Raw genomic sequence first — 25,767 nt, 5'->3', positions numbered from 1 at the left:
AACACTTGGTATTTTGTAATTATTCTGGAATTTCAGATTACAAAAATCATCAGATTATAAACTATCACACATAACAAAGACAAATGCTTTTGTAGTGTAATTTTTCCACAAGTAATTAATCTGACTTGGAAGATATTCACATTCAAACCTAGACAGTTGGGTACTGGAAAAGGAAAACAAAATGAACAAGAGCAAGAGTTGAGGCATTTACCAATATTGAACATTTATCATGTGCCTGGCATAATATAATTGTCATCTGTTTAATTTTAACGAGGTAGGTATTGCTATTCCCATTTTATAAATTATAATATTGAGGCATAGACTCATTAAGTAGCTTGCTCACATAGTGGTAAGTCCTGACACAGGAGCAGCAGCATCTACAACTAGAAAAGTCATGATAACTCAGGAATAAAAGGTGTAACAGCCACATGGAACAACAGAAAAAAAAGAGCCCGTATAACCAAGGCAATCCTAAGCAAAAAGAACAAGGCTGGAGGCATCACGCTACCTGACTGCTAACTATACTACAAGGCTACAGTAACCAAAACAGCATGGTACTGGCACCAAAAGAGATATATAAACCAATGGAACAGAACAGAGGCCTCAGAAATAACACCACACATCTACAGCTATGTGATTTGTGACAAACTTAACAAAAACAAGCAAGGGGGAAAGGATGCCCTATTTAATAAATAGAGCTGGGAAAACTGGATAGCCATATGCAGAAAACTGAAACTGGACCCCTTCCTTACACCTTATACCAAAATCAATTCAAGATGGATTAAAAGACTTAAACGTCAAACCTAAAACTATAAAAACTCTAGAAGAAAATCTAGGCAGTATCATTTAGGATGTAGGCAAAGACTTTATGACTAAAACATCAAAAGCAATTGCAACAAAAGCCAAAATTAACAAATGGGATCTAATTAAACTAAAGAGCTTCTGGACAGCAAAATAAACTATCATCAGAGTGAACAGGCAACCCATAGAATGGGAAAAAATTTTTGCAATCTATCCATTTGACAAAGGTCTAATATCCAGAATCTAAAAGGAACTTAAACAAATTTACAAGAAAAAAACAACTCCATCAAAAAGTAGGCAAAGGATATGAATAGACACTTCTCAAAAGAAGACATTTATGTGGCCAACAAACATAGGAAAAAAAGCGCATCATCACTGGTCATTAGAGAAATACAAATCAAAACCACAATGAGATACCATCTCACACCAGTAAGCATGGTGATCATTAAAAAGACAGGAAACAACAGATGCTGGAGAGTATGTGGAGTAATAGGAATGCTTTTACACTGTTGGTGGGAGTGTAAATTAGTTCAAACATTGTGGAAGACAGTGTGGTGATTCCTCAAGGATCTAGAACCAGAAATACCATTTGACCCAGCAATACCATTACTGGGTATATACCCAAAGGATTATAAATCATTCTACTATAAAGACACATGCACATGTACGTTTACTGCAACTCTATTTACAATAGCAAAGACTTGGAACCAACCCAAATACCCATCAATGATAGAATGGATAAAGAAAATGTGGCACTTATACACCATGGAATACTATGCAGCCATAAAAAAAGAAGGAGTTAATGTCCTTTGCAGGGACATGGATGAAGCTGGAAACCATCATTTTCAGCAAACTAACACAGCAACAAAAATCCAAACACTGCATGTTCTGACTCATAAGTCGGAGTTAAGCAATGAGAACACATAAACACTGGGAGGGGAACATCACATACCATGGCCTGTTGGGCGGTGGGGGGAAAGAGAAGGGAGACCATTAGGACAAATACCTAATGCACATGGAGCATAACACCTAGATGACAGGTGGATGAGTGTGACAAACCACCATGGCACATGTATACCGATGTAACAAACCTGCATGTTCTGAACATGTACCCCAGAACTTAAAGTATAATACATAATAATTTTAAAAAAGGTGTAACAACAAGGGAACACCCCACACTAACAGAAGTGTAGTATCCCATTATTTTCTGTAAAGATCACACCATGTCTGAGATATAAACAGGATTTGGTGGGGGGCATGAGTTTAATGGAACACTGGAAAATTATATGCATTAAGTGAAAAGCAAATCCAACTAAGAGACTGACGTGTGACAACAATATTATATGCAAGAATGTTACAAACTTAGGCTCTTTTAGCTTGCAGAAGAAAAAAACACAGAGTATAAAATGGTCTTCAAGTTAAATAGAATTATATCTAATTTAGTGATAGAGTTCTAATTGTAGGTCTTAATGTGAAAATCAAATTATCCTGAAAAATTCCTTAGGAAAATACTATAGTCCAGCATGTTATACAAATTTCAATTGGTCCAGCACCCCAGGATCAACAGGTTTCCTCCTTTTTTGGGATTTATGGCTATTTGTTTTCCATGAAGCAGTAGAAAATGTTACATGGTTGCCTTGTGTTTAGTTGCATGTACAGGTTTATCTTTAAATGCAGTGCTCACATAATAGAAAGATAGTGGGAATTCAAACAGCTAGGGAAAGGAGATATATGTTTTCCATTTTATTTCCACTCCTGGGCATATGCTGGACTAGAATGCCCAGCACTATTTAAATTGTTCCCTTTCCTCTCTCTCTCTTCCCTCCCCCTTTTTATGTAGGCGAGGGGAACAGAGAGAATAGGATGCATTTGTACACATTTTATGTACTCAACATGACTCTATTTTATATGAGTGACTTTAATGTAGATTTATCTGATATAATACAGAAGGCAAAACTGTGATGAAAGAGTAGACATTACCAGATAAAATGGGCTCTCATTTAAAGTAATATGCCTTTTTGTCCCACAAAGCACTTATGTAATAGTTACGTGCCATATATTATTATTTTGGATTAGGTAATAAATACATTCCATTCCAATATTATAACAATATTTTTGTGAAACAAGTAGACAAAACAAAAGAAAACAAAAAAACAATGACTTTATTCTATTTTAGATTGACATTATTTCCTTTATTGCTTGTAATTCAAATGGGAGTATAATTAGAATAAATTTAGGATTCTTAAGAGTATAGAATAATCTATGATATTCCAAACATTCAGAATGAGTTACTGAATTCAATTCCCTATCATTGTAAATTATTTGAAATGTAGGACAGGATTACAATAATTTTTAAGTTTCAAAAGATGCCAAAAGGCAGTAAGCAATTAAGTAAAATAATATAAATATCAGGAGAAATAAGAATTTTCAAAATTTCAGGTAACTTCAACCAACAAAAAATTTCAATCAGGTTCACAGTGACTGTGAAAGACAATCCAGGAATGCATTTTAGTTGGCAGGTGATTAAATGGGCTAAATAAAACCCCTTCTGTCTTCGAATATATGGCAAAACCATCTTTACTAAAAACACAAAAATTAGCTGGGCATGGTGGCGGGCACCTGTAATCCCAGCTACTCAGGAGGCTGAGGCAGGAGAATCGCTTGAACCCAGGAGGCAGAGATTGCAGTGAGCCAAGATCTTGCCATTGCACTCCAGCCTGGGCAACAGAGTGAGAATCTGTCTCAAACATATATATATATATATATATATATATTTTTTTTTTTTTCCCCAAAGAAATGAATAAATCACACAATTTGTTTCAAGATGATGCAGGGGGAAGGTCATTCAGAGCATATAACCTATGGTAATGAGTTTAGACTAAGTACAATGGGAAGGCACTGAAATACTCCAGGAAACGGATGGCAAGTCTGAAGACATAGGGAAAAGTATAAAGATACAATCCAATTTGTGTTTTCAGAAGTTCACTATGTGGAAAACAGTTTACAGGTCAGAGAAGTGGAAATGGGGAAAAAAGGGAGTAGGTTGCAGTCATGCATGCAAAAGGATCATAGCTTAGACTAGGTTAGTGGTAGCAGAAATAGAAAACATGAGATTAAATTCTAAGATATTTTAGAAGCATAAAGTATGAGACTGACAAATGAAGTAGAGCTAGGGGTGAAAGAAAAGAAGAAGTTAAAGATAACTCTTAAATTTCAGGCTTTAGTTGCTGTATAGTCCAGTGGTCCCCAACCTCTGGTCCATGGCCTATTAGGAACCAGGCTGAATGGCACTAGGTGAGTGGTGGGTGAGTAAGTAAGCTTCATCTATATTTACAGCTGCCTCTTATCACTCACATTACCACCTGAGCTCCACCTCCTGTTAGATGAGCAGCGGCATTAGATTCTCATAAGAGCACAAACCCTGTTGTGAACTGTGCATGTGAGGGATCTAGGTTGTGTTCTCCTTATGAGAATCTAATGCCTGATAATCTCTGTCTCCCAGCATCCCCAAATGGGACCATCCAGTTAAAGGAAAATAAGCTCAGGACTCCCACTGATTCTACATTATGGCGAGTTGTATAATTATTTCATTATATATTACAATGTAATAAAGAAAGAAATAAAATGCGCAATAAACGTAATGTGCTTGAATCATCCCCAAACCATCCCCCCACCCACCCCAGGTCCATGGAAAAATTGTCTTCCACAAAACTAGTCCCTGGTGCCAAAAAGGTTGGGGACCTCTAGTACAGATGTAGTACCATTTTCCAAAAAGGGGAAGATTCTGCTGAGTTAGATCAACTTAATATTTTCTTTCCTGTATCATACAAAAGGTCCATTTGTTACTTCATTTACTTGGTAATTATTGAATATCTACTATGTGTTAGGTTATGCTAGTTTATAATATTTTATTTTGTAACTATTTTTACTGAATTCCCAATTTCAGGTTATTTTTTTAACTCTATCAAATGTAATATATTTTCTCACCTAGAGTTACTTATCTGTGCATCCATCCTTGGTTAATGAAAAACAGTAACAACTTTTTTCTTTGTTATTTGTGCCTCCCTCTAGTATTCATTTTAATTGGGCATTCTAGATGTACATGGAACTATTACACCATGTGGCCTCATTATCACACTGTACACCAATCATTTATTGGTGTGTTTCTGAAATTACATCCTATCCTCCTTGAGGGAAAGCACCTGGTCTCTTTCGTTTGGTGCTTTAGTCCCAGCATAGGACACAGTGCTTGGCACATAGTAGGTACATCATTACTATATTAAAGTGGAAATAAAAGGCAGAGGCCTATAACCATTGTCTAAGGATAATGTGTAATGCCAAATTTTCATTACTATGATGGGTTTGTTTTCCTCTTCTGGAAGTTATTGGTGTATGTTCCTGACAGCTTAAATGGAAGACTCCAAAAATATACTTGAGACCTGACAGACCATCTTATTATTCAGTGAGAACACTGAGATTTTCATCTGCCTTATTTGCCCACATAGCAGTTGAGAACAGATAAAATGTTCTCCAACAGTTTCTATGTTTTATATGGTGCCATTTATTGCTTAACCCAAAATAAACCTCAATAAATAGAAAATTATCATTTTCATGATTTCCTTGAAATGGGATATATAGGTCCATTTGGTTTTATATTAATATCTCATTACTTCATTGGTTTGCTAAATTGATTTGTTCAATTCATATCTTATTTTCTAAAGTTGGGAAATTTCTGGAACATCATATATCATGGTCCTAGGGAAAATACTCTTTAAAATCAGCACTATATCCATAACAGAATGTGTCAGTGAAAAAGTTGATTTTCTCTGTATTCCATAAGGAGGATATCATATATCCCCAAGTAAGAGAAACCCCATGCCTTCAGATCACAATCAAAACACATGTCCAGAGAAAATATTCCCTGTGGTTGGAGCAAACAAGAACCTCTATGACAAGGAAGGTTTTCAGAGGCTACAATACACCTTCCTGAGTAACCCTTCTTAGAGCACAATTTGAAGAAAGCTTGCTGATAAATTACTTATAGGTGCATTAAGTTCAATAGTGAAATAAATGAAATGATGGAAAATGATATAATATTAACGCATCACAATCTATATATTTGAGTATATAAATACAGCAGCATGGAAAAGGGAGCTTTTCCAGTCTTTTGAGAAGTCAATCCCCATGACTGGTTTTGTTTATCCATCTTTTGTGGTAGGCTGATTTCTAAATTAAGAGAGATGATTTATTTTGGTAAAGACCAAGTTTACCAAACAGCTTTCAACAACCAACGAGGCTTCCCAGATCTCTGGTAGTAAGAGGATAGCAACCTTGAATGTTTCTCAATTCATCCCTGCTGTTCCTTCCAATCACATTCACTATTACACCAATCACAGTCACTATTCTTCAGATAACTCTTCCTGGATTACTACTAGAGTATCCTCCTGTCTTTACTGCCAACCCATAAACTTTCCTTCCATCCAATATACGGTTTCCAGGAGAAGTTTTGTAAAGCACTGTTCATTATGCCACTATTTGACTCAAAATCTTTTAACAGTTCCCTGTAGCATTCATAAAAGAAGTCCAAATAAATAAGTTTAGCATCTAAGTCTCTTTGTGCTCTATGTTCTGCCTACCTTGCCAGCTTTATTCATATTTCTAAGCACCTCAATGATATAGGCATTGGTCCTCAATCTTTCAGACTCTTTCTCCATGCATTTGTTTTATACAATCTGTTCCCCTGACAGGACAGTCCTTCTTTTTAGTAAGGGACTATTCCAGATTTCTCTAACAAAGAGAACAAAACAAAAACAAACCACCACCATGGCTTTGATCAGGCTAGACATTTCTTCTTCTCATGCAACAGTCCAGAGGTAGCTGGGTGGTCCATGGTTCGTATGCTGCCCTGCTCTCTGAGACTGTCCAGGGACCATGATTCCTCCTATCTTGCTTTCCCATCTCCTACTATGGTTTCCTTAAATGTTAAGATGGCTGAGAAGGAAGAAAGAGACATAGGAATGTATGTCCAATCATTTTTATGGGCAAGATCCCCAAATTGTCCATATCATTTCCATTTATATCTCATTAGCAATGGCTTTGCCACATGCCACCCATCACTGCTAGTGAGGCTGGGAATTGTAGCCTCTAGGTTGGTAGGCATATGCACTGTTAAACTCTGTGGATAGAGCAGGTGGTGGAAAGGAGTTCTCTTACTAAAAGAAATAGGGGAATGCTGTGGATTGGGTTCAATTAGAACTCTCTTTCTTTCAGTTTATGCCTTTAGAAATAACATTCATCTTCAAAGCCAAACTCAACACCACTTCAGGTGTTTACGCCTTTGGAAACAACATTCAACTCCAAAGCCAGACTCAAAGAATACTTCTTTCTGGTCAGTCTTCTCTGATTTTATCCTATCTCCTTATTCCATATACCTCCAAAAAGATTAGCAACTCTCCTTCCTCTGAAATTTCATAGCTTTCATACCTACTATGGAATTTGGCACAATCTAGACATATTATAGTGAGCCATATACATATTAAAGATAGTTTGTCAGAAAATGAAATGTGGTCCAAAAGCAAACAACATATGTGTGCTATTCACTACCCCTCCTTCATTGTTCTATTCACATACAAAGACAAAAACAGAGGCTGTATCAACTTCTTATTCTGTATTTCTAGAAGTGACTCCATACAAACATTCAATAATGGTGGTAATAAAAACACTGCTTTATCTAATACACTGGTAATTTATCTTCATTTATTACAAAAATAACATTTTACAAAGTAACATATACATACTTGATCTAGAGAAATAAGTTTTAGAAATTGTTTAGAAACAAGGTTATTGTAAAAGATTTTCAATTAAACAAAATATTATGTCCTAAAATTTTACTAGAAGTATTTTTGAATAATGATGTTTAAACAAAGCATGTTTGTGCTTTTGTCCTTTAGTAAAAATTTTCCCAAAACAAACAAAGTCCTTGAATAATACTAATGGATCATTATATATTTTTAATTTCTTAGGTTTATTTTTTATTCTCATATCTGATTTCTTTCTTCCATTTATTGACATCTGTTACTTTTGGGGTTCATATCTTCTTATTTTGGCATAACTAGTTTATACTTTTCAGACAACATGAAACAGTCTACACTTCTAGTGGGATAAAATATTTTATTTTATTTCATAATGTTTTACTATGGACCAAATACTTACTTTACATTGAGTTACATATCATACTAGATGATTTAAGTTATAGAATTTCACCATTACAGTGTAAATTTTGGGTAAAGTATACCAAAAAAAAATACCTCCTATTTTTCCTTTAATACTGAACCATAAATTATGAGCAAGGAGTCATTTCCTTTGATTAATAACTTTGCCAGCCATGTACAATGAATATTTTACACATTATTCTATGTTGGTAGAGTGCTTAAAATGCCTGAAACAATACTATTATCAAACCAAATTTAGAGAAATTTTATGTATCACAGTCTTTCAAATGACAGGAGTATAACATATATGAAACATATGATAAATCCCCTTTACTTAAAACTCGGAAAGATTATAAAAGCCTCCTTTAAACACTTTTTTTTTTTTTTTTTAAACAGACATCTGAGTCTGTCAGTAATTTAAGATTTAAATGTATGTAATAGCCTGGGGGAACTGTAGTAAGGGTTGTTCCCAGAGTGAGTTGTAAACATGGAAATATTTTTTTAAAACACCTATGTAAGCTCCAATGAAACACATTATCTTGAAATTATGTTAAAGTAGAACTTACAGTTCATGCACTTATAAGACCAAGCCTATGATACATTTAATAATCATGCTTTAAGAGGCCATAAGTCTGTTTTTAATACAGAATACATTTAAAAAAATTTTTTTGTCGTTTTTGTATATTTAAAAAATCCTTTCAGGCAAACATTATCTTAAAGTGTGACTGTTGATTTTATTGGCAAATCTATAATAATGCATATGATCAATCTTTATTTAATTATTTTGGGTCACAAACACAATTAATAAATCATCTTTGAAGTGCACTGACCATAATCAGTATACTCTGGAACAAGGCCAAGGGGCCATTCATCAAAATATGCAGCAAGCAAAGTGAGAGCTGCAGCCTGACCAGTTAGGTAAACATAGAGTGAAGCTAATAAAAACCTATCTCATTTTAAAACCACCACCGTGTTTACATTTGCAACTAAGATAAACATTATGATAAAATTAAAGTTGTGTAAAAAATGAGGTTTGCTCATGATGACCAGAGTAAATATATAGTCATTGAACATTCATTTTATGTACCTAATTTGACATTTAAAAAGTCTAAAGTTCAGGTACCAAAAACTCACAAAAATTAGATATTTGAATCTGACGATTATATTATCCAGCTAAATTAAAAAATAATTTTCAAATACTTTGAGATTTAAACTTTGAATACATTGTTAGCAATGTTTAAGAATCAAGGTATGAAAATAAATTATTTTTGAAAAGACGGGATGGTCAACTACCACATTTTAAGTTGGTACATGCAATTTCATCTCCCTCTCTATATATATTTCTAAAATGAATTGGTAAACACCAACAAAAATAAAAAACCCAAAAGGCAAACACTGTTGTGAGGGTACAAATTGTTATAGCCTTCCTGGAGAAATTCTTGCAAAACATACATACATGTATGTGTAATATATGTGTAATTCCATGTATAACTCTCTATATAAACTATTACACATCTCAAATTAATCAACTGCTTTTAAAACATAGTTTTCCAGAGATGTTATTTTTCTCCCACATTACACCATATTGATTGCTAAATGGAAGAAAAAAAAAAAGTTGTGGGTTATAGCATAACCGGTGTGAGCCTAGTTTTGTAAATGAAGCATGGAAGAGGAAGGGATCTGCGAAGACACAGAGTACCAGGTCTTAATGCTGGTCATCTCCTGGTAAGTGGGATCACGAGTTTCCCATATGCTCATTCTTTTGTTTCTGTGTGCTTTCTGATTTTTCTGGAACGAGCTTGAACTCCTTTTATAATTGGAAAACAAATAAAATAAAGTTCATTTTATTAAAAAAATCAATGAATTAATAGCAGACTCTTACCCCCTCACTGTTTTTTTTTTTTTGTTGTTGTTGTTGTTGAGACAGAGTCTCGCTTTATCGCCCAGGTTGGAGTGCAGTGGCACGATCTTGGCTCACTGCAAGCGCCACCTCCCAGGTTCATGCCATTCTCCTGCCTCAGCATCCCGAGTAGCTGGGACTACAGGTGCCCACCACCACGCCTGGCTAATTTTTTGTATTTTTAGTAGAGACGGGGTTTCATCGTATTAGTCAGGATGGTCTCGATCTCCTAACCTTGTGATCCGCCCACCTGGGCCTCCCAACGTGCTGGGATTACAGGCGTGAGCCACCGCACCCGGCTTTACTGTTTTAATTTTTATAATTCATAACATTAATAATAAAAATATAGGAAGAAGATATCAGAAAGCAAACAAATAACTTTCTTCAAAACTCCATTAAAAAGAAGAATCTTTATTAAGAGTGAATATTGCCACATAAATTCTATGTGACTGCAACTGGGTTACTATGGGGGGAAATGAGCTCTTTAGGACCCTGAAAAGCTTTAATAGGAAACCATGAAAATTCTGATGTTTATAATAACTTCTCAAAACAAAAGCGCATGGATTGGGCAATTCCTTCAAGGATAATACTGTAAGCATCTGGCACAACAAAGTAAGAACTGAGCTTTTGTAGGTTCAGGAAGACAATACCTTATATAAACTGTATCAGTGGCAGCTGTGCAATACTCCACTGCACTCTATGGAGGTGGGGAAATACTGGGTTGACATATGCTGCATCTTTTTCTGCCCCTTGCAGCCAGAAGACTGTGATAAGATTGTGTAGTCCTAGCTAATTAAATAAAAAAAACTCACTCTAAGGTGTGTGTGTTGTTTTGGCATCCAGTATTCACTTGATATTCTGCATCTACACAATGACTTAATGGAGCCACCTAAAGGTTGATTCAGAACACATAGCTAAAACTCCTTCACTACAATTCAAGGAGCGTCCAGTATCTGTGAAAAGTTAGAATTTAAAATTTCTCAGTTTGTTGAACAATGTGTTCAAGATTTGTGTTTTCAGAAGACACACATCACACAGAAGACTAAATCATGTTTGAGACTTCAGTATGAAAGATGTTAATCTATATATTTTTACTTGCTAGCCTGCAGAAACAAAGACTACATAACAATATCTAAAGACTCTACAAGTGGCTGGGCGTGGTGGCTCACGCCTGTAATCCCAGCACTTTGGAAGGCCGAGGTGGGTGGATCACGAGGTCAGGAGATCGAGACCATCCTGGCTAACATGGTGAAACCCCGTCTCTACTAAAAATACAAAAAATTAGCTGGGCGTGTAGTCCCAGCTAATTTTTACAGCTGGCCTGTAGTCCCAGCTACTCGGTAGCCTGAGGCAGGAGAATGGCGTGAACCTGTGAAGCGGAGCTTGCAGTGAGCCGAGATCGCCCCACTGCACTCTAGCCTGGGTGACAGAGCAAGACTTTGTCTCCAAAAAAAAAAAAAAAGAAAAGAAAAAAGACTCTACAAGTATTTATTGTACTTTGGGCCTAAACTACTCTAATGGTCTTATCCTGTAGCTGAGATGATGCTAAACTGCTCCTTTTAGGGGTCTTTATATATTCCAATCACTGAAATTCTCTAGAAAATAACCCTACTACTCTGAACTGGGCCATCAGTGGGACAAGCAGGAAGTTTCCTAAGTACTAGGATTGCGAGGGGGAATACACCAAAATTTTTTTTCCAGTAATTCATTTTAATGCCTTACATTCTATAATTATGGCTGAAATGTCCTTATAGCTTAAAAAATCCTTGATATTCAATAATTTTGAGAGTCCATATGCTAAATCAGTACCCTGCAAAACAGTATCTCTCGGACTGTCTTTTTTTGTGAGTGGAGGCAGACTGCATGTGGATGCCATGTTTAAGGGCATTTGAGAAATTAAACAAGGTCAAAGGAATTATTTACTGTGGGGTTTCCGAGAGCCTTTAAAATAAAAATCTCCAAGTTTGGGTGTTGGGGCACATGGGACTCTGGGAGCTAAGGTATGTAGCAATTTCCAAGCTTATTTCAATATGGCACTCTTTCTAGGGTACCTATCTTTTATATAGTTCTATAGAATGAAAACTGTGAAGGGCATAATAATTAAATTGTTTAATTTGAATAGTCTATTAGTTGGCTGATTTTATCACCTGGCTGCTAATTTCAGTAAGACTGGGAAATGGATCCAATTTAGTTAAATACATAACTAACTAACTAATTAATTAATCAATTGGTTAGAATAATCCATCTAGTATACCTGGACACAAATGGCTTTAGGTCACACCAATACAATGCTATTAATAGATTTTTTACTTACTGATACAAACAGAGCAGGATCTTATTGTACAGTACTCCCCTGTTATCCTAGGGGGATACATTCCAAGCCCCCAGTGGATGCCAGAAACCACAGATACTATCAAGCCCTATATATACTATGTGTTTTCAATCTCAAAACTGAGATAGCTACTAAGTGACTAATGGGTAGATAGTATATAAAGTGTGGATACGCTGGATAAAGGGATGACTCACATCTCCGGCAGGACAGAGTGGGACAATGTGAGATTTCATCATGCTACTTAGAATGGCACACAATATAAAACTTATGAATTGTTTCTGGAATTTTCTATTTAATATTTTCAGACTGTGGTTGACTGTGGGCAACTGAAAGCACGGAAAACAAAACTATAGATAAGGAGGGACTATGGTATTATCTTTTGTAGACTGCTGGAAGAAATAATAGATCCTAAATCGAAAGATTTAAGTGAAACATGTTTCATGGTGATTGTGTTGAATATATATAAAGCATTACTTCAATAAAATTTTAAACTAGGTGCCTAATAAAGGCCAAATATAGTGCTATTTTATTTAGATACACATTGTGCCTTTATAAATTTATAGAAAGTAATTTTGTAATGTTCTTGCTTACACTCAGGAGTTTACCTGATATTAAAACACTATAAATATGAGTAACTTCATAATTTCTGCAACCTTTGTCAGCTGGTTCATTTTAATCTACAGAAATAAAAAGATACACCAAACAACCCTGCAAATCAAGATTTCAAGTGATGCAAGATAGTAAATAACAAGGAATGTACAGCATATGGTTATGCTGAATAACTCTTGGTGTTGATGCTAGCTGACAGAACAGGATAAGTGTTTCCTGACTATAATCATATTGTATGGATTAGCCACACTAAATTTTTGTAATGAATATTTATCCATCTATACCAGATTCAAGGATTTCAGTCTTACTAAAAGGGAGAAATCTTCAGAGATCTAAAAATATTCCTTAAGGAAAAGCATTTATATTTACCAAAAAAAGGCAAAAGAGCAGTACAATTCTGCACCTCAGGACTGCTCACAGATGCTAATTTAATCTATTATCCCTGTGGGCACTCCACATAAGTTTCAGTATGTTTTCAATTTTCTAGTTTCCTGTGTTACAAAAAAAAGAGAAAGTTTTATTATTGAGAGTCCAAAATTAGACATTAAGCAGTTTGAAAGTAGTTAAAAAAAAAAAAAAGTACAATAGCATTAGATCATTTTAAATTTTGACATCTAAAAAGATGCAATACTAACCAAAACATCAGTGTTTTCTAGTCAATCTGATAACTTTTAACAAGAATTAAAAAGCAGTATCAAAAGGTAGGAAAAATAGAAGAAAAGTTTTCTGCATTGTGAGAAACTGGAATGCTCTCCTGTCCCTGAGGAACAGCTGAATTCTCTCAACATGCGCCACACAGCCTGCTTGGTTTAGCCTCCCAGTACCCCTCAGCCTCATCTCAGGCCCTCTCTTCTGTGCTCCCTCCACTCTCATCACACTCACACATTCCACCTGGGCAGAGGTTCACCGGCTGCTTCCTCCATCTGAACGCTGCTCTCTACTCCCTATTGTACCCTTTCACTCCTCTTTATCCTTCAGATATTGCTCAAATGGTGATTCTTCAAGCTATATCCTTTTTGCTGTGTTTCCCCTAAATCCTGAATTCCTTCAAAAGTTTATGATTGTATAGCTACGTAATGATATGATTAATGCTTGTTTTCTCTCATAAAGAATAAATTATATAATATCAGGGAGGGTGTATAGTTTGCTTAGCAGTGGGAGAGAACCCATAGTCAGAATTCTGTGGTTCTCAACAAAAAGTGTCTACTGTTGATTTCCTTAGTCAATGTGAAATCAAGTGGTAGGCCTACAATGCAAACTCAACTGAGAGGTTATCATAGGAATTACAGAGGAAATAACATTGTGAGGGACTGCCAAAAGTATTAGAAATCCTGCATAAGTTTAGAATTGAAAATAATGAACGAAGCCAGGCTTCCTAGATGAATTTAATGAGATATACTAGTTATTACGCTGTGGTGACATGAACTATAAAATCAAAACTTTCTGTGGAATCTTTTCTTTATCACTAAAAGAAGTAAAATTGTGTAATAATTTATTCTCAGTTAATCTTTTCTAGTTAAACATGGCTAAGAACAGAAGAAAGATGAGTGTGGTAGAAAATCTTTGTTCCCATACAAATTCTTTAAGGACTCAGAATTTCAAAAACTCTTGAAAAACAGTCACTAATTGTTTCTATAGAATGTACTTAGAATGTATATTTCATGTACTTTTAGTGAGTTTTATAAGCAGGTGATATTTTCTTTAGCACAGTAAACTGAAGATGAACACCATATATTCAAAGAGTTTTATAAATGGTAGTGGCTGGTTAATGCTGAACAGTTTAATTTGTAAGATGATAATTACACTATAGTAATAATTAAACTGGTTTTATGGCTAAATTTGGCAAGTTAAAATAGCTCATCCATGTAAAGACAGTCTCTATTTCTCTTTTAGAAACACTGAAAAGTGTGTCATTCATTAATCCACTGAAAAATTGTTTAAATTAAAATCACTAGCTGTATGACGTTCAATAAATACTTAATTTCTGTGCGCAATAAGTTTGTGACATTACTTAACAGAATAGGGTCAATATTTGCATAGCTTCCACTTAAGATGGTATCATTATTTTTTAGAGCAACACTTAGAGGTTTAGAGAATACATCTATCTCAGGTTACAAAATGGTTTTAAGACATTAGAAGTGGCATTTTTTTTTTTTTTTTTTTTTTTTTTGAGATGGAGTCTCGCTCTGTCGCCCAGGCTGGAGTGCAGTGGCCGGATCTCAGCTCACTGCAAGCTCCGCCTCCCAGGTTTTACGCCATTCTCCTGCCTCAGCCTCCCAAGTAGCTGGGACTACAGGCGCCCGCCCGCCACCTTGCCCGGCTAGATTTTTGTATTTTTTAGTAGAGACGGGGTTTCACCGTGTTAGCCAGGATGGTCTTGATCTTCTGACCTCGTGATCCGCCCGTCTCGGCCTCCCAAAGTGCTGGGATTACAGGCTTGAGCCACCGCGCCTAGCCAGAAGTGGCATTTTTTAAGAGAACTTCCAAACCACATAGGAATATTCAATTATAAAACTGTGACTATTACAATGCATTTCAACTTACTAATTTTCTTAATATTTTTTTCTTACATGGTTGAAGAAACATTATTTTCATATAAGGATAACATTTTACTTTATATGTCAGATCGCCCAATGATAACATTTGACCATCTGTTGAGAAATTATCTGTAGGAGAGCTTTCACAATTTATTTAAAAAACCCAATTAATGTGCTAATTTTTCCTGTATGAACAATATTTAGTAGCTCACTATTCATGTTTCTATCAACTCATTAAATTTTGTTTTAAAGCCCAAACACTCTGAGAGGTCACCTTTGCTTTGCTGCTACTTTACATCTGTTTTGAGGAACAAGCTAAAAACCTATTGTCTTTTTACACCATAGAGAGGAGCTAAGGAAGGATCCCAATGAAAAAAATAGACCTGAGTCATCACTATGTCATTTCACTCTTTTACTTAAACTTAATTCCTGAAAATTTAGGCATACTTATTCTCAAAAACAAATATACTTACACAAGTCTTGAGCTCCCTTCTCCATCATTATGTTTTTGTTTTTTTTTGTTTTTTTTTTTTTTTTTGAGACGGAGTCTCCTTCTGTCGCCCAGGCTGGAGGGCAGTGGCACGATCTTGGCTCACTGCAAGCTCCGCCTCCCGGGTTCATGCCACTCTCCTGCCTCAGCCTCCCAAGTAGCTGGGACTACAGGCGCCCACCACCACACCCAGCTAAATTTTTGTATTTTTAGTAGAGACAGGGTTTCACCGTGTTAGCCAGGATGGTCTCAATCTCCTGACCTTGTGATCCACCTGCCTAGGCCTCCCAAAGTGCTGGGATTACAGGCGTGGGCCACCGCGCCCAGCCTCACTTCTCCATCTTTAATATGACATAAATATACGTTAATATTTTCCAGAATGTGGTTAAATATTTCTATGGTAGTTTTCAAACACATTTTCTTGTGAAAACTATTTTTTATATTTCACTATTTAATATTTTTATTGGTAAAAGCAACTTTACCACACATTTTCTTTTATATTTGATAGACATGGTTTGTTCAGATACTTTGAAAGTATACAAGATTAAAAAATTAATTATAAAGCTCTGTGAATTTAATAATTTATATTTATTTCATATCTGTATTCCTTTTACAGCTATTTATATTTGTTCTGAAGTCTCTAAAAACTTTGCAGAGTTTTTCAGGTATTAACTAAAGTCATTTCTCTCTGTATATTGAGTCAAAATAAAAGGAAAGCTTCCCCACCCCGCAAAAAAGTGGTTCTCAGATAAACTAAAATGCTCAAAATCCATTCCCACATATAATAGTGCACTTACAAATCTGGAACACAATTCCAAAGATTTCAATTTAGAACTTTATGACTGATGTACTCCCCTTGCTTTGCACAAAATTATTTGTGTATATCTTTGTCTCTGAAAAGATTATAAACCCAGTTGTGTAAGTGAACCAGGCACAAACTCTGGAATAAAACACTGGCTATGCTGCTCTGGCAAAAGAACTACATCTTTATGAGCCTTGGTTGCTTTTCATCTGTAAGAAGGATAAATTAATACCTATCTTGTAGGGTTTGTGTGAGATTTAAATGAGAGATAACATATACAGCACTTATCAAAATTCTGATTTATTTTTATATCTCTCTCTCCTTCTATACCTTGTCACTATAACAATGACTTAGGGTCGCAATAAATGTTCAACTAAATGTAAAAATTATTATGATTTTGTTTTATAGATAAGTATTTAGTTTTTCTCCGAATGCAAAATAACCCTATAGTATTTATAAAGTACTTAAAATGTTACATTGTAAAATACCTATAAACAGTTAAATTTAAAAAATGCTTTTCTCATGGATATTTCATATTTTTAATTGCTTCATGAATTTTAATCAATAATAGTTAATAAATATGGAAGTATTTTATTGCTAAATCATATTCATGTTTTGAAAGCGGTGAACTGTTAAATACATAATAGATTTATAAATATTGAGAGGGATCTTACAGATCACCTAGTATAATCCTTTCATTTTCAGATGAGAAAACTGAACCTTGGAAAGGTAAAATGACTTGCACAAAGTGTTGTACACACACACACACACACAAAATATTTAAGCCATAGTACTTATGACCACTCCTTCCCCTACTTTTGTTTCTTTGTTCTTTTTTTTTTTTTTTTTTGAGACGGAGTCTCGCTCTGTCGCCCAGGCTGGAGTGCAGTGGCCGGATCTCAGCTCACTGCAAGCTCCGCCTCCCGGGTTTACGCCATTCTCCTGCCTCAGCCTCCCCAGTAGCTGGGACTACAGGCGCCCGCCACCTCGCCCGGCTAGTTTTTTGTATTTTTTAGTAGAGACGGGGTTTCACCGGGTTAGCCAGGATGGTCTCGATCTCATGACCTCGTGATCCGCCCGTCTCGGCCTCCCAAAGTGCTGGGATTACAGGCTTGAGCCACCGCGCCCGGCTGTTTCTTTGTTCTTGAGGTGCAGAGATAGAGAAGCTAAATGGTGGAATCACATGTAAGATGTCTGGTGGGAATGTTGGAAGGGACTGAAGGTCATGCAATCAGAAGGGCTTAGAAAACTGAAGTTTAGAGGTAGGGACTGATGTATTTTCAGCCATAAGTAGCAAACTAACCACATCCGCGTTTATTTGTGAGTCTACAGATAGAATACATGAACCTAATTGATGTTTATGTTTTTGATGACAAGCTGTCAGAGAAAAAAATCATGCTTTAGGAAGGCAGGAAAACATATAGCAGTTTTAATTTTAAAACATAAAATAAGGGCTAGTCATTAGTAATCAAGAATTTCTTACTCTGAGGTTTTTTTTTTTTTTTTTTAAGAGCTAAGGCTTATTTTTGCTTTTGTTTTATAGAAGCTTCTTTTTCTTAATTAAAAAAAATTGGGAAAGTACAACTAGTATTTAAAAATTTTAAGAGCCATAAAATTTCAGTCTCCTGTATTCAAAATGGAAAAAAAAATCCTATAATATAAAAAATAAGAAAAAAATACATAATTTAACATTTTGTTTTATTTGGGCAAAAGAGGAGGCATTATACAGTAGGGTATCAACCACTCAACATCTGACTGATACATGCTAAACTAAATTTCTCTTAATCTTTAAAAATGCTCCCTGACATCTAACAGGTGTTTTTCATTTCTACTCAGGGGCAGTCTGCCTAAAGGGCCTACAATGATATAATTAGCAGACCATTCCCAAAAGCTGTTATGGTTTACATCAACTTTGTCAACTTTTAAAGTGGTGAAAATATACAACATAAACATTGACACAATCACCTAAACATGGAAAAGAAAAGGAACATAATATTAGCTGTCTGTATGTTTGGAGAAACAAACACATTACCTTTATTAAAAAGCTAACTAAAAATATTTAGTCCTGATTCAGAGCTTAACTTCTTTCATCTCTGTATCATGCATATCAGAAACCCACTTAAGCAAAACACAGTTTACTCAGAAAATGTTAGCAACCTCAAAACCTTACCTTTGGTTCACACATAGAGTGGAAAGATCTGAGATGCAGCTCTCCAACATAAAACCAATGTTTCCTTCTTCCCTCAAACCATGAAGTCATTATCAGACAAAACAATTGGACTGAAAGTGCCATGAGGACAGGAGCTGTGTCTATTTTCTACTGTCTGGGATCCTCAGCATGATCAATATTATGCCTGGCACATAATTCAATTTCAACTCATTACTCACTTGTCTACTAATTGTCTGAATGAAGTAGTTAGTTTCTGGAACGTTTCAAACTGCTTATAATTTTATTCTTTCCCATATTAATCCATAGGAATAGTTCGGCTATTTCAATGTGTGTAAATTGAAAATATTTTTGGTTCCCTATATAAAACAGATCACACTATGCCTTGAACTCTATGAGCTCTATCAAGGGGTTATAAGCTATGAATAAATTCAAATGATAAGCACAAACCAGAAATAATTTAGTGCATTATGGGTTTTTGCATATACTGTCTAAAGCCATTAGGGACCCAGCATAGTATAGAGATAGCATTTTTAAGTACATGTAGATCAGGCCAATTGTGGAGAGAATAAAAACACAGTGATAGACAAAATAATCCAACTATACAACATTTATATGCTAGAAAGTAAAACATGTTCCCACTAGGCTGCCAGTTTCCTGATGGCATGAATTGTGCTTCTTTGCATCCCTATTATCTATAACAGAATTTTAAAGCTTTTTGCTCTCAGGAACCCTTTATACTTTAAAAAATTTTTGAGGGTCTCAAGAGTTTTGACTCCACATTTTAGTTTAGGTGGACTATTTGCCATATTGAAAATTAAACCTGAGAAAATTTAAACAGATTCATTATTTCATTTGAAAATAACACAAATCCAGAATATGATAATATGAATAATACATTATTTATGAAACATATTTTCCAGAAAAAAATGTTATGAGGGCTTTGTTTTATACTTTTCAAATCTGTTTGATAGCTGGTTTGATGGAAAAGTTGGATTTTCACTAGCTTCTGCATTCAGTCAGCTGTGAAATGTTATTTTAATTGAAGGATATAAGAAAATCCAGCCTCCCACAGGTATGGAATTTAAGAAGGGATGACCTTATGGACACCTAGAAAGGGCCATTGGAAAACCCCAGGTACGCTCATTCCATGCTGTGAAAATCACTGAACTATCAAATCATCTGCCACAGCATCATCATTCGATAACTACTTACTGAATTAACAAAAACTTTAGAAAAAATAAATTCTCAAAGCATATATACACACACCCAAATGATAATATTCTTTATAAATGCTCATTGTTTTGCTGTAATGAAATATTAAGTGTTTCAACTTTGCAACTCATCACACCTAAATTGAAATATAGGCTGATGCAGGGTAATCAGAACCAAAGAGTGAAAAACAGGGAGAATATACAATGCCAAAACTTGATAGAAATAAACAGATGATAAGAAAGAGACATTTTACTTGAAAAAAATGCCAGGCATAACCAAATTAAATGGGTAATTTGAATGCTATATGAGTCTCTTTTAAGCAGTAAATCAGATTGAAACACTTTACTGAACACTAGTTGGATTCTAATATTTTTGGTATCCTACATGCTGTTTCTAATTAATCTATAAAAACCATGAGAAAAAAATTTTTGCTTACATTTTCAGCATTTCGGCTTTAAATATGAATAGAAATTAACCAAATACCAGAAACAATATATTGATTCAAACATTTTACAACTCGAAAATCACATTTTCTTAAAAATAATTTTAAATAAGTTCAAAATGAAAATATAATTTTTAAGATCATATGTTAGATTTTCAAAAATGTCACCTCACTTCTTGGCAAAGAATAAAATGACTTACTTTTCCTTTTCTTGAAGCGGATGCTCCTGAGGAGCCATTTTAGGTTCTGTCCCAAGATTTTTTTGCATTCGCTGTCTCCTTTTTCTACTTGGTGCAGTATCAGTGACATCAAGACTTGAAATAATGGAATCATCCTTACTTAGAGCGGCTAAAATAAAATGAGATGAGAACGTGACCCAACAAAATTATGCACATCCATACCATTTGTGAGTAAAGTATTAACTTGCTGTTTTAGCACTGACATAAGGTGACAATTAAAATACAGTAAAACTATTCTTTCAAATCTTTATGCAGATTCGTTGAATCAGGTCAGTTAGATGGCATATGATACTTTACTACCAACAAAAACATCATGTATATTGTACACATGGAATAATTCGATCAAAACGATCTTTGATGCTGGGTGAAAGTGTTCTTGGAGATTTAATGGAGCTAGTATTTTTATTAGGATTGTAACTAGAAATCATAGCAACAATGACAAAACTGCGTTTTTTTTAATTATTATTATATTTTAAGTTCTGAGATACATGTGCAGAACGTGCAGGTTTGTTACATACGTATACATGTGCCATGGTGGTTTGCTGCACCCATCAACCCGGCATCTATATTAGGTATTTCTCCTAATGCTATCCCTCCCCTTGCCCCTCACCCACTGACAGGCCCTGGTGTGTGATGTTCCCATTCCTGTGTCCATGTGTTCTCACTGTTCAACTCCCACTTATAAGTGAGAACATGCAGTGTTTGGTTTTCTGTTCCTGTGTTAGTTTGCTGAGAATGATGGTTTTTAGCTTCATCCATGTCCCTGCAAAGGACATGAACTCATCCTTTTTTATGGCTGCTTAGTATTCCACGGTGTAATATGTGACATATTTTCTTTATCCAGTCTATCACTGATGGGTATTTGGGTTAATTCCAAGTCTTTGCTATTGTAAGCAGAGCTGCAATAAACATATGTGTGCATATTTCTTTATAGCAGAATGATTTATAATCCTTTGGGGATATACCCAATAATGGGATTGCTGGGTCAAATGCTATTTCTGGTTCTAGATCCTTAAGGAATCACCACACTGTCTTCCACAATGATTGAACTAAGTTACACTCCCACCAACAGTGTAAAAGCATTCCTATTTCTCCACATACTCTCCATCATCTGTTGTTTGCTGACTTTTTAATGATCACCATTCTAACTTGCGTGAGATGGTATCTCACTGTGGTTTTGATTTGTATTTCTCTGATGGCGAGTGATGATGAGCTTTTTTTCATATGTCTGTTGGCCACATAAATGTCTTGTTTTGAGAAGTGTCTGTTCATATCCTTTGGCCACTTTTTGATGGTTTTTTTTTTTTTTTTTTCCTGTAAATTTGTTTAAGTTCAGTATAGATTCTGGATACCAGCCCTTTGTCAGATGGGTAAATTGCTACAGAATGGGAGAAACTGACTCAATTTTGAATAGTGTGCCCAAAGCTTAATTTTTTCTCCCTTAAGCCCGTTATTTTTACTATGTAATTTTGCAGAATGAGTGGTTTTTCAGGTACACATATATTACATTCTGGCAGAAAAGCTTGCATGTTGAGTTCTCACTCTGTGTAGTTCATACTTTAGTTGATCTCTCTGAGACAACATGGACACTGTTGAACATTCTACTGAAATTCCTCTCTTTTTTTTTTTTTCTATTATAACTATTAATTTCCAGATCTTATGTTTTGGGCCCTTTGCTATGGGTTTTCCATGTATTACCTTGTTAATCCTTAAAATTACTTCATAAAGTACTTATTATTACTATGCTCATTTTATTTTTAAGGAAAACAAGGCTTCAGAGAGGTTAAGTGACTTTCCCAAATCACACAGCCTTTGTTCTTATATTTTGTCATTAGGACAATTAAAAAATATTTTTTCCTAGTGGGTAAATTATTCTTTGATCAAATATTAAGTGAAAGCCCACCAAGGCATAGTTTACTTTCCAAAGCTGTTTAAGTTTTAGGACATTTTTTTATTAGCCTCTAAAAATGTATTGGGAATAGATAAGGGTATATTAAAAAGGAAGTGTTTTTTTTTTTTTTTAAACACATTCAAGCTGAAAGATTTCCCAATGCTATTAAGCTAAGAGATGACTAATGAAAGTACAAGTATATGCTTGTCTATGAACAAAACTAGCAAAACTCATAGAGCTAGAGGACATTTCAATTACAGATGTATAAACTGGATAAAGATTAGATTTAATGTCACAGCAGATATCTAGGAAAAAAGAATATTAAGTTTAAATTAAAATACAAGGCAAATTTAAAAAATAAAATTAGTGAAAAGTTTTGCCATTCATTTCAGAACTCCAAATGATGTCTTACAAACTGGCAACCAAAAAGGATACCGTATGTGGGAAGTGATAACATCATGTGTTACAATGTCTGCAACTTACTTTAAAATCCAACGTTACTAAAGGTAAGTTAGTGAGGGTGGACTATAACCAAGATGTTTCTAGCATCTAATCAGGAATGCACCAGCCAGGAGCAGGCTGAAGGAATCAGAAATCTGTACTCCTAAGGGGGTCACTCCAGGTCCTTTTGTTATTCATATTTCAATCAATAACTGATGATTTACTAATAAGTATACTGAATGACAAAATGCATGCCTATTGATAAAAACAAAGCATGTAAACTAACTTGATGAACATTGCATATGGATTTTCATGAGTGAACTAAAAGTACCAGTGTTATACAGACTGGCTAAAATATATTAGAAATACTGCCCATCATTTTACAGACAAGGTGTAAAAATCTCACGAGGCCTATTTACACTTAGAGAGAACCTTCCGTTAAATTTTTAAATGGTTCTGTGTCCAGCTATGAACCCTGAACAATTGTGGTTGTTCAGGCATCTTTTTATTCATCAAAAATGAACATTTTCTATGAGGTGGTGACTGGGAAACCTAAAAGGACAGAGAGCTTGCAATTTTTTTTCAGACTTACAGGACAAGTTCATGAATTATTTTGTGCTTACTTGCAAGTAAATATTTAGTTAATAATTGTATGTGTGGCAAAATTTAATTTGAGAATTTTATTAATTGCCTTGAAACAAAATTGCGGGAGAAGTATCTAATGTTCTCATACTTCAAACTTCTTGGTGACTATCATTATTATACCACAAATAAACTGAAGTTGTGTGTGACCAAGTACTTCCGGCCAGTTCACCACATTACAATGCATTCCTCTTGATAATTACACTGTAACCTTTCTATAAAATTGGCATGAAGAAAAACGGCTAGCTGTATAAGCTTAGTTACAGTTTAAATGGAATACATCTTTTTTGGTTTGTGTTTGCACCATGGGAACAGTGTTCCCCTCAGTTTTTCACATAAATGTAATAGCAAACCATATTGTAGTAGATGCTCTTACTTCAAATATTTCTTTACAATGAAGTTTCAATACCTATCTAGCCTTTAAAAAAAGGCAAACCCTGAAACCAGGATAAAAAGGCACTACTCCAATACTTGGCACCTAAGTATTAAATTGCTCATCTCGAACATTTTTCAAATTTATTTTCTTTTCTTCTTCTTATTATTTTTTTTGAGATGGAGTTTTACTCTTTTTGCCCAGGCTGGAGTGCAATGGTATGATCTCGGCTCACTGCAACCTCCGCCTCCCGGGTTCAAACAATTCTCCTGCCTCAGCCTCCCAAGTAGCTGAGATTACAGGAGTCTGCCGCCACGCCTGGCTAATTTTTGTATTTTTAGTACAGACAGGGTTTCACCATGTTGGCCAGGCTGGTCTTGAACTACTGAGCTCAAGTGATCCACCCACATCGGCCTCCCAAAGTGCTGGGATTACAGGTGTGAGTCCCCGCGCCTGGCCTACATTTTTCAAATTTCAACTCATCCTGCCTTTTTCCTCCAATTGTGATAATGTTTGGTCTTTTCATGGTCTTTGGTCTTGACACTAAATGGTACAATTCTGTTCTGACATTAGCTCCCTTGAACAATGACTGTGGGTCTCCAAATGAGCAATGCTATTTCATATACAACAGAAGGGATCCGAACTATATCAACAGGAGGTCACAGATAGGAGTTCAAAAATGTCTATAATATTCATCACCTTATATATACATTCAAGTGCAATAATTCAAGTTTTCACTTTCAAGTCTGGTATCTCATTGTTAAAAAAATCAATTCATATTAAGTGTATTAGGTTATATGTATTCATTTGATATGAGAGAGAATTTGAACAGAGTTGGAAAAGAATAGCAAATGTTCAAAGGGTAATGAGGAGGAGTGTGGCCTTGTAACAGCATGCATGAAAGGTACAGGAAATGAGACAGGATAAATATGGGCAGCAGAAAAGAAATGGAAGGAGTAAGAAGGCAGAGAGATAGTTAAATCAGCTTGCAAGTTTTCAAATTCAGGCAGAAATGTATGGATTCAATATTGACTGGGGAGATTTTTTTCTTAAGATTCCACCTCCAGAATTCTGTTTTTAATATTGTCATCATTTTTTTTTTTTTTGTCATGAAAACGTGTCTTTCGCCATTTCCAGGATTTATTTTTTTTAAAGAAGACAAAAGGAGAAAAAACAAAAACAAAACAAAACAAAACTAAAAACCATTGCCAATTAACTTACTACAGCTGGAATACTGATTGGTATAGCCGTGGGATGAATTTCAAGTTCTTGTTAGGTTCACTGCATCTCGAAAATGGGGACTCTTTTCACAAGCCCTGTTATTGTGAAAGGTGGCTCCACAAAAAGCCACACTTCTTCTCATCTGACAGACGAACTGCAGGATCTTGGCAACAGTAGTTCAGACATGAAAAAGACAGGGAGTTAGCTTCCCTGGGTACTCTCAATGTCGGAATGAAATGACACTGTTGGCTAAGCTGCCAGGAATTTGGCTGAATCCCCTAAGTTAAATTACCTGGTAAACTTCAGCTTCTGACCAAGAAATCTTGAAATCTCAGTATTTTTACAGATCACTTTTCAGGTTTATAATTTGTTTTTATAAGGTGCTCACTATTATCTCATATTTATAGATGTTTTTCTTTTCATATCATATATACTTTCTGTGTGCCTGACACAC

The 25,767-nt window shown here is 35.2% G+C and overlaps 1 protein-coding gene across 7 annotated transcripts in view; it reads right to left on the bottom strand.

The window, feature by feature from the left end:
- The window catches only part of XRCC4 (X-ray repair cross complementing 4), a 321,280-nt gene that overhangs the window by 116,649 nt on the left and 178,864 nt on the right, over positions 1 to 25,767 (bottom strand). For 5 of the 7 annotated variants that reach the window (XM_023214996.1, XM_026454266.1, XM_026454267.1 and 2 more), the window contains exon 7: positions 20,707 to 20,854. In XM_023214996.1, coding sequence (XP_023070764.1) covers positions 20,707 to 20,854 — 148 coding nt within the window. Of the gene's footprint in view, positions 1 to 7,734; positions 9,820 to 17,702; positions 18,648 to 20,706; positions 20,855 to 25,767 lie in introns of those variants that run through there. The other 2 variants (XM_023214993.1, XM_023214998.1) reach the window with 2 other exon arrangements.

The sequence above is a fragment of the Piliocolobus tephrosceles genome, chromosome 4 (assembly GCF_002776525.5).
Source record: "Piliocolobus tephrosceles isolate RC106 chromosome 4, ASM277652v3, whole genome shotgun sequence".
In the NCBI taxonomy this organism is placed as follows: Eukaryota; Metazoa; Chordata; class Mammalia; order Primates; family Cercopithecidae; genus Piliocolobus; species Piliocolobus tephrosceles.
This window is presented reverse-complemented; position numbering and strand designations above follow the sequence as displayed.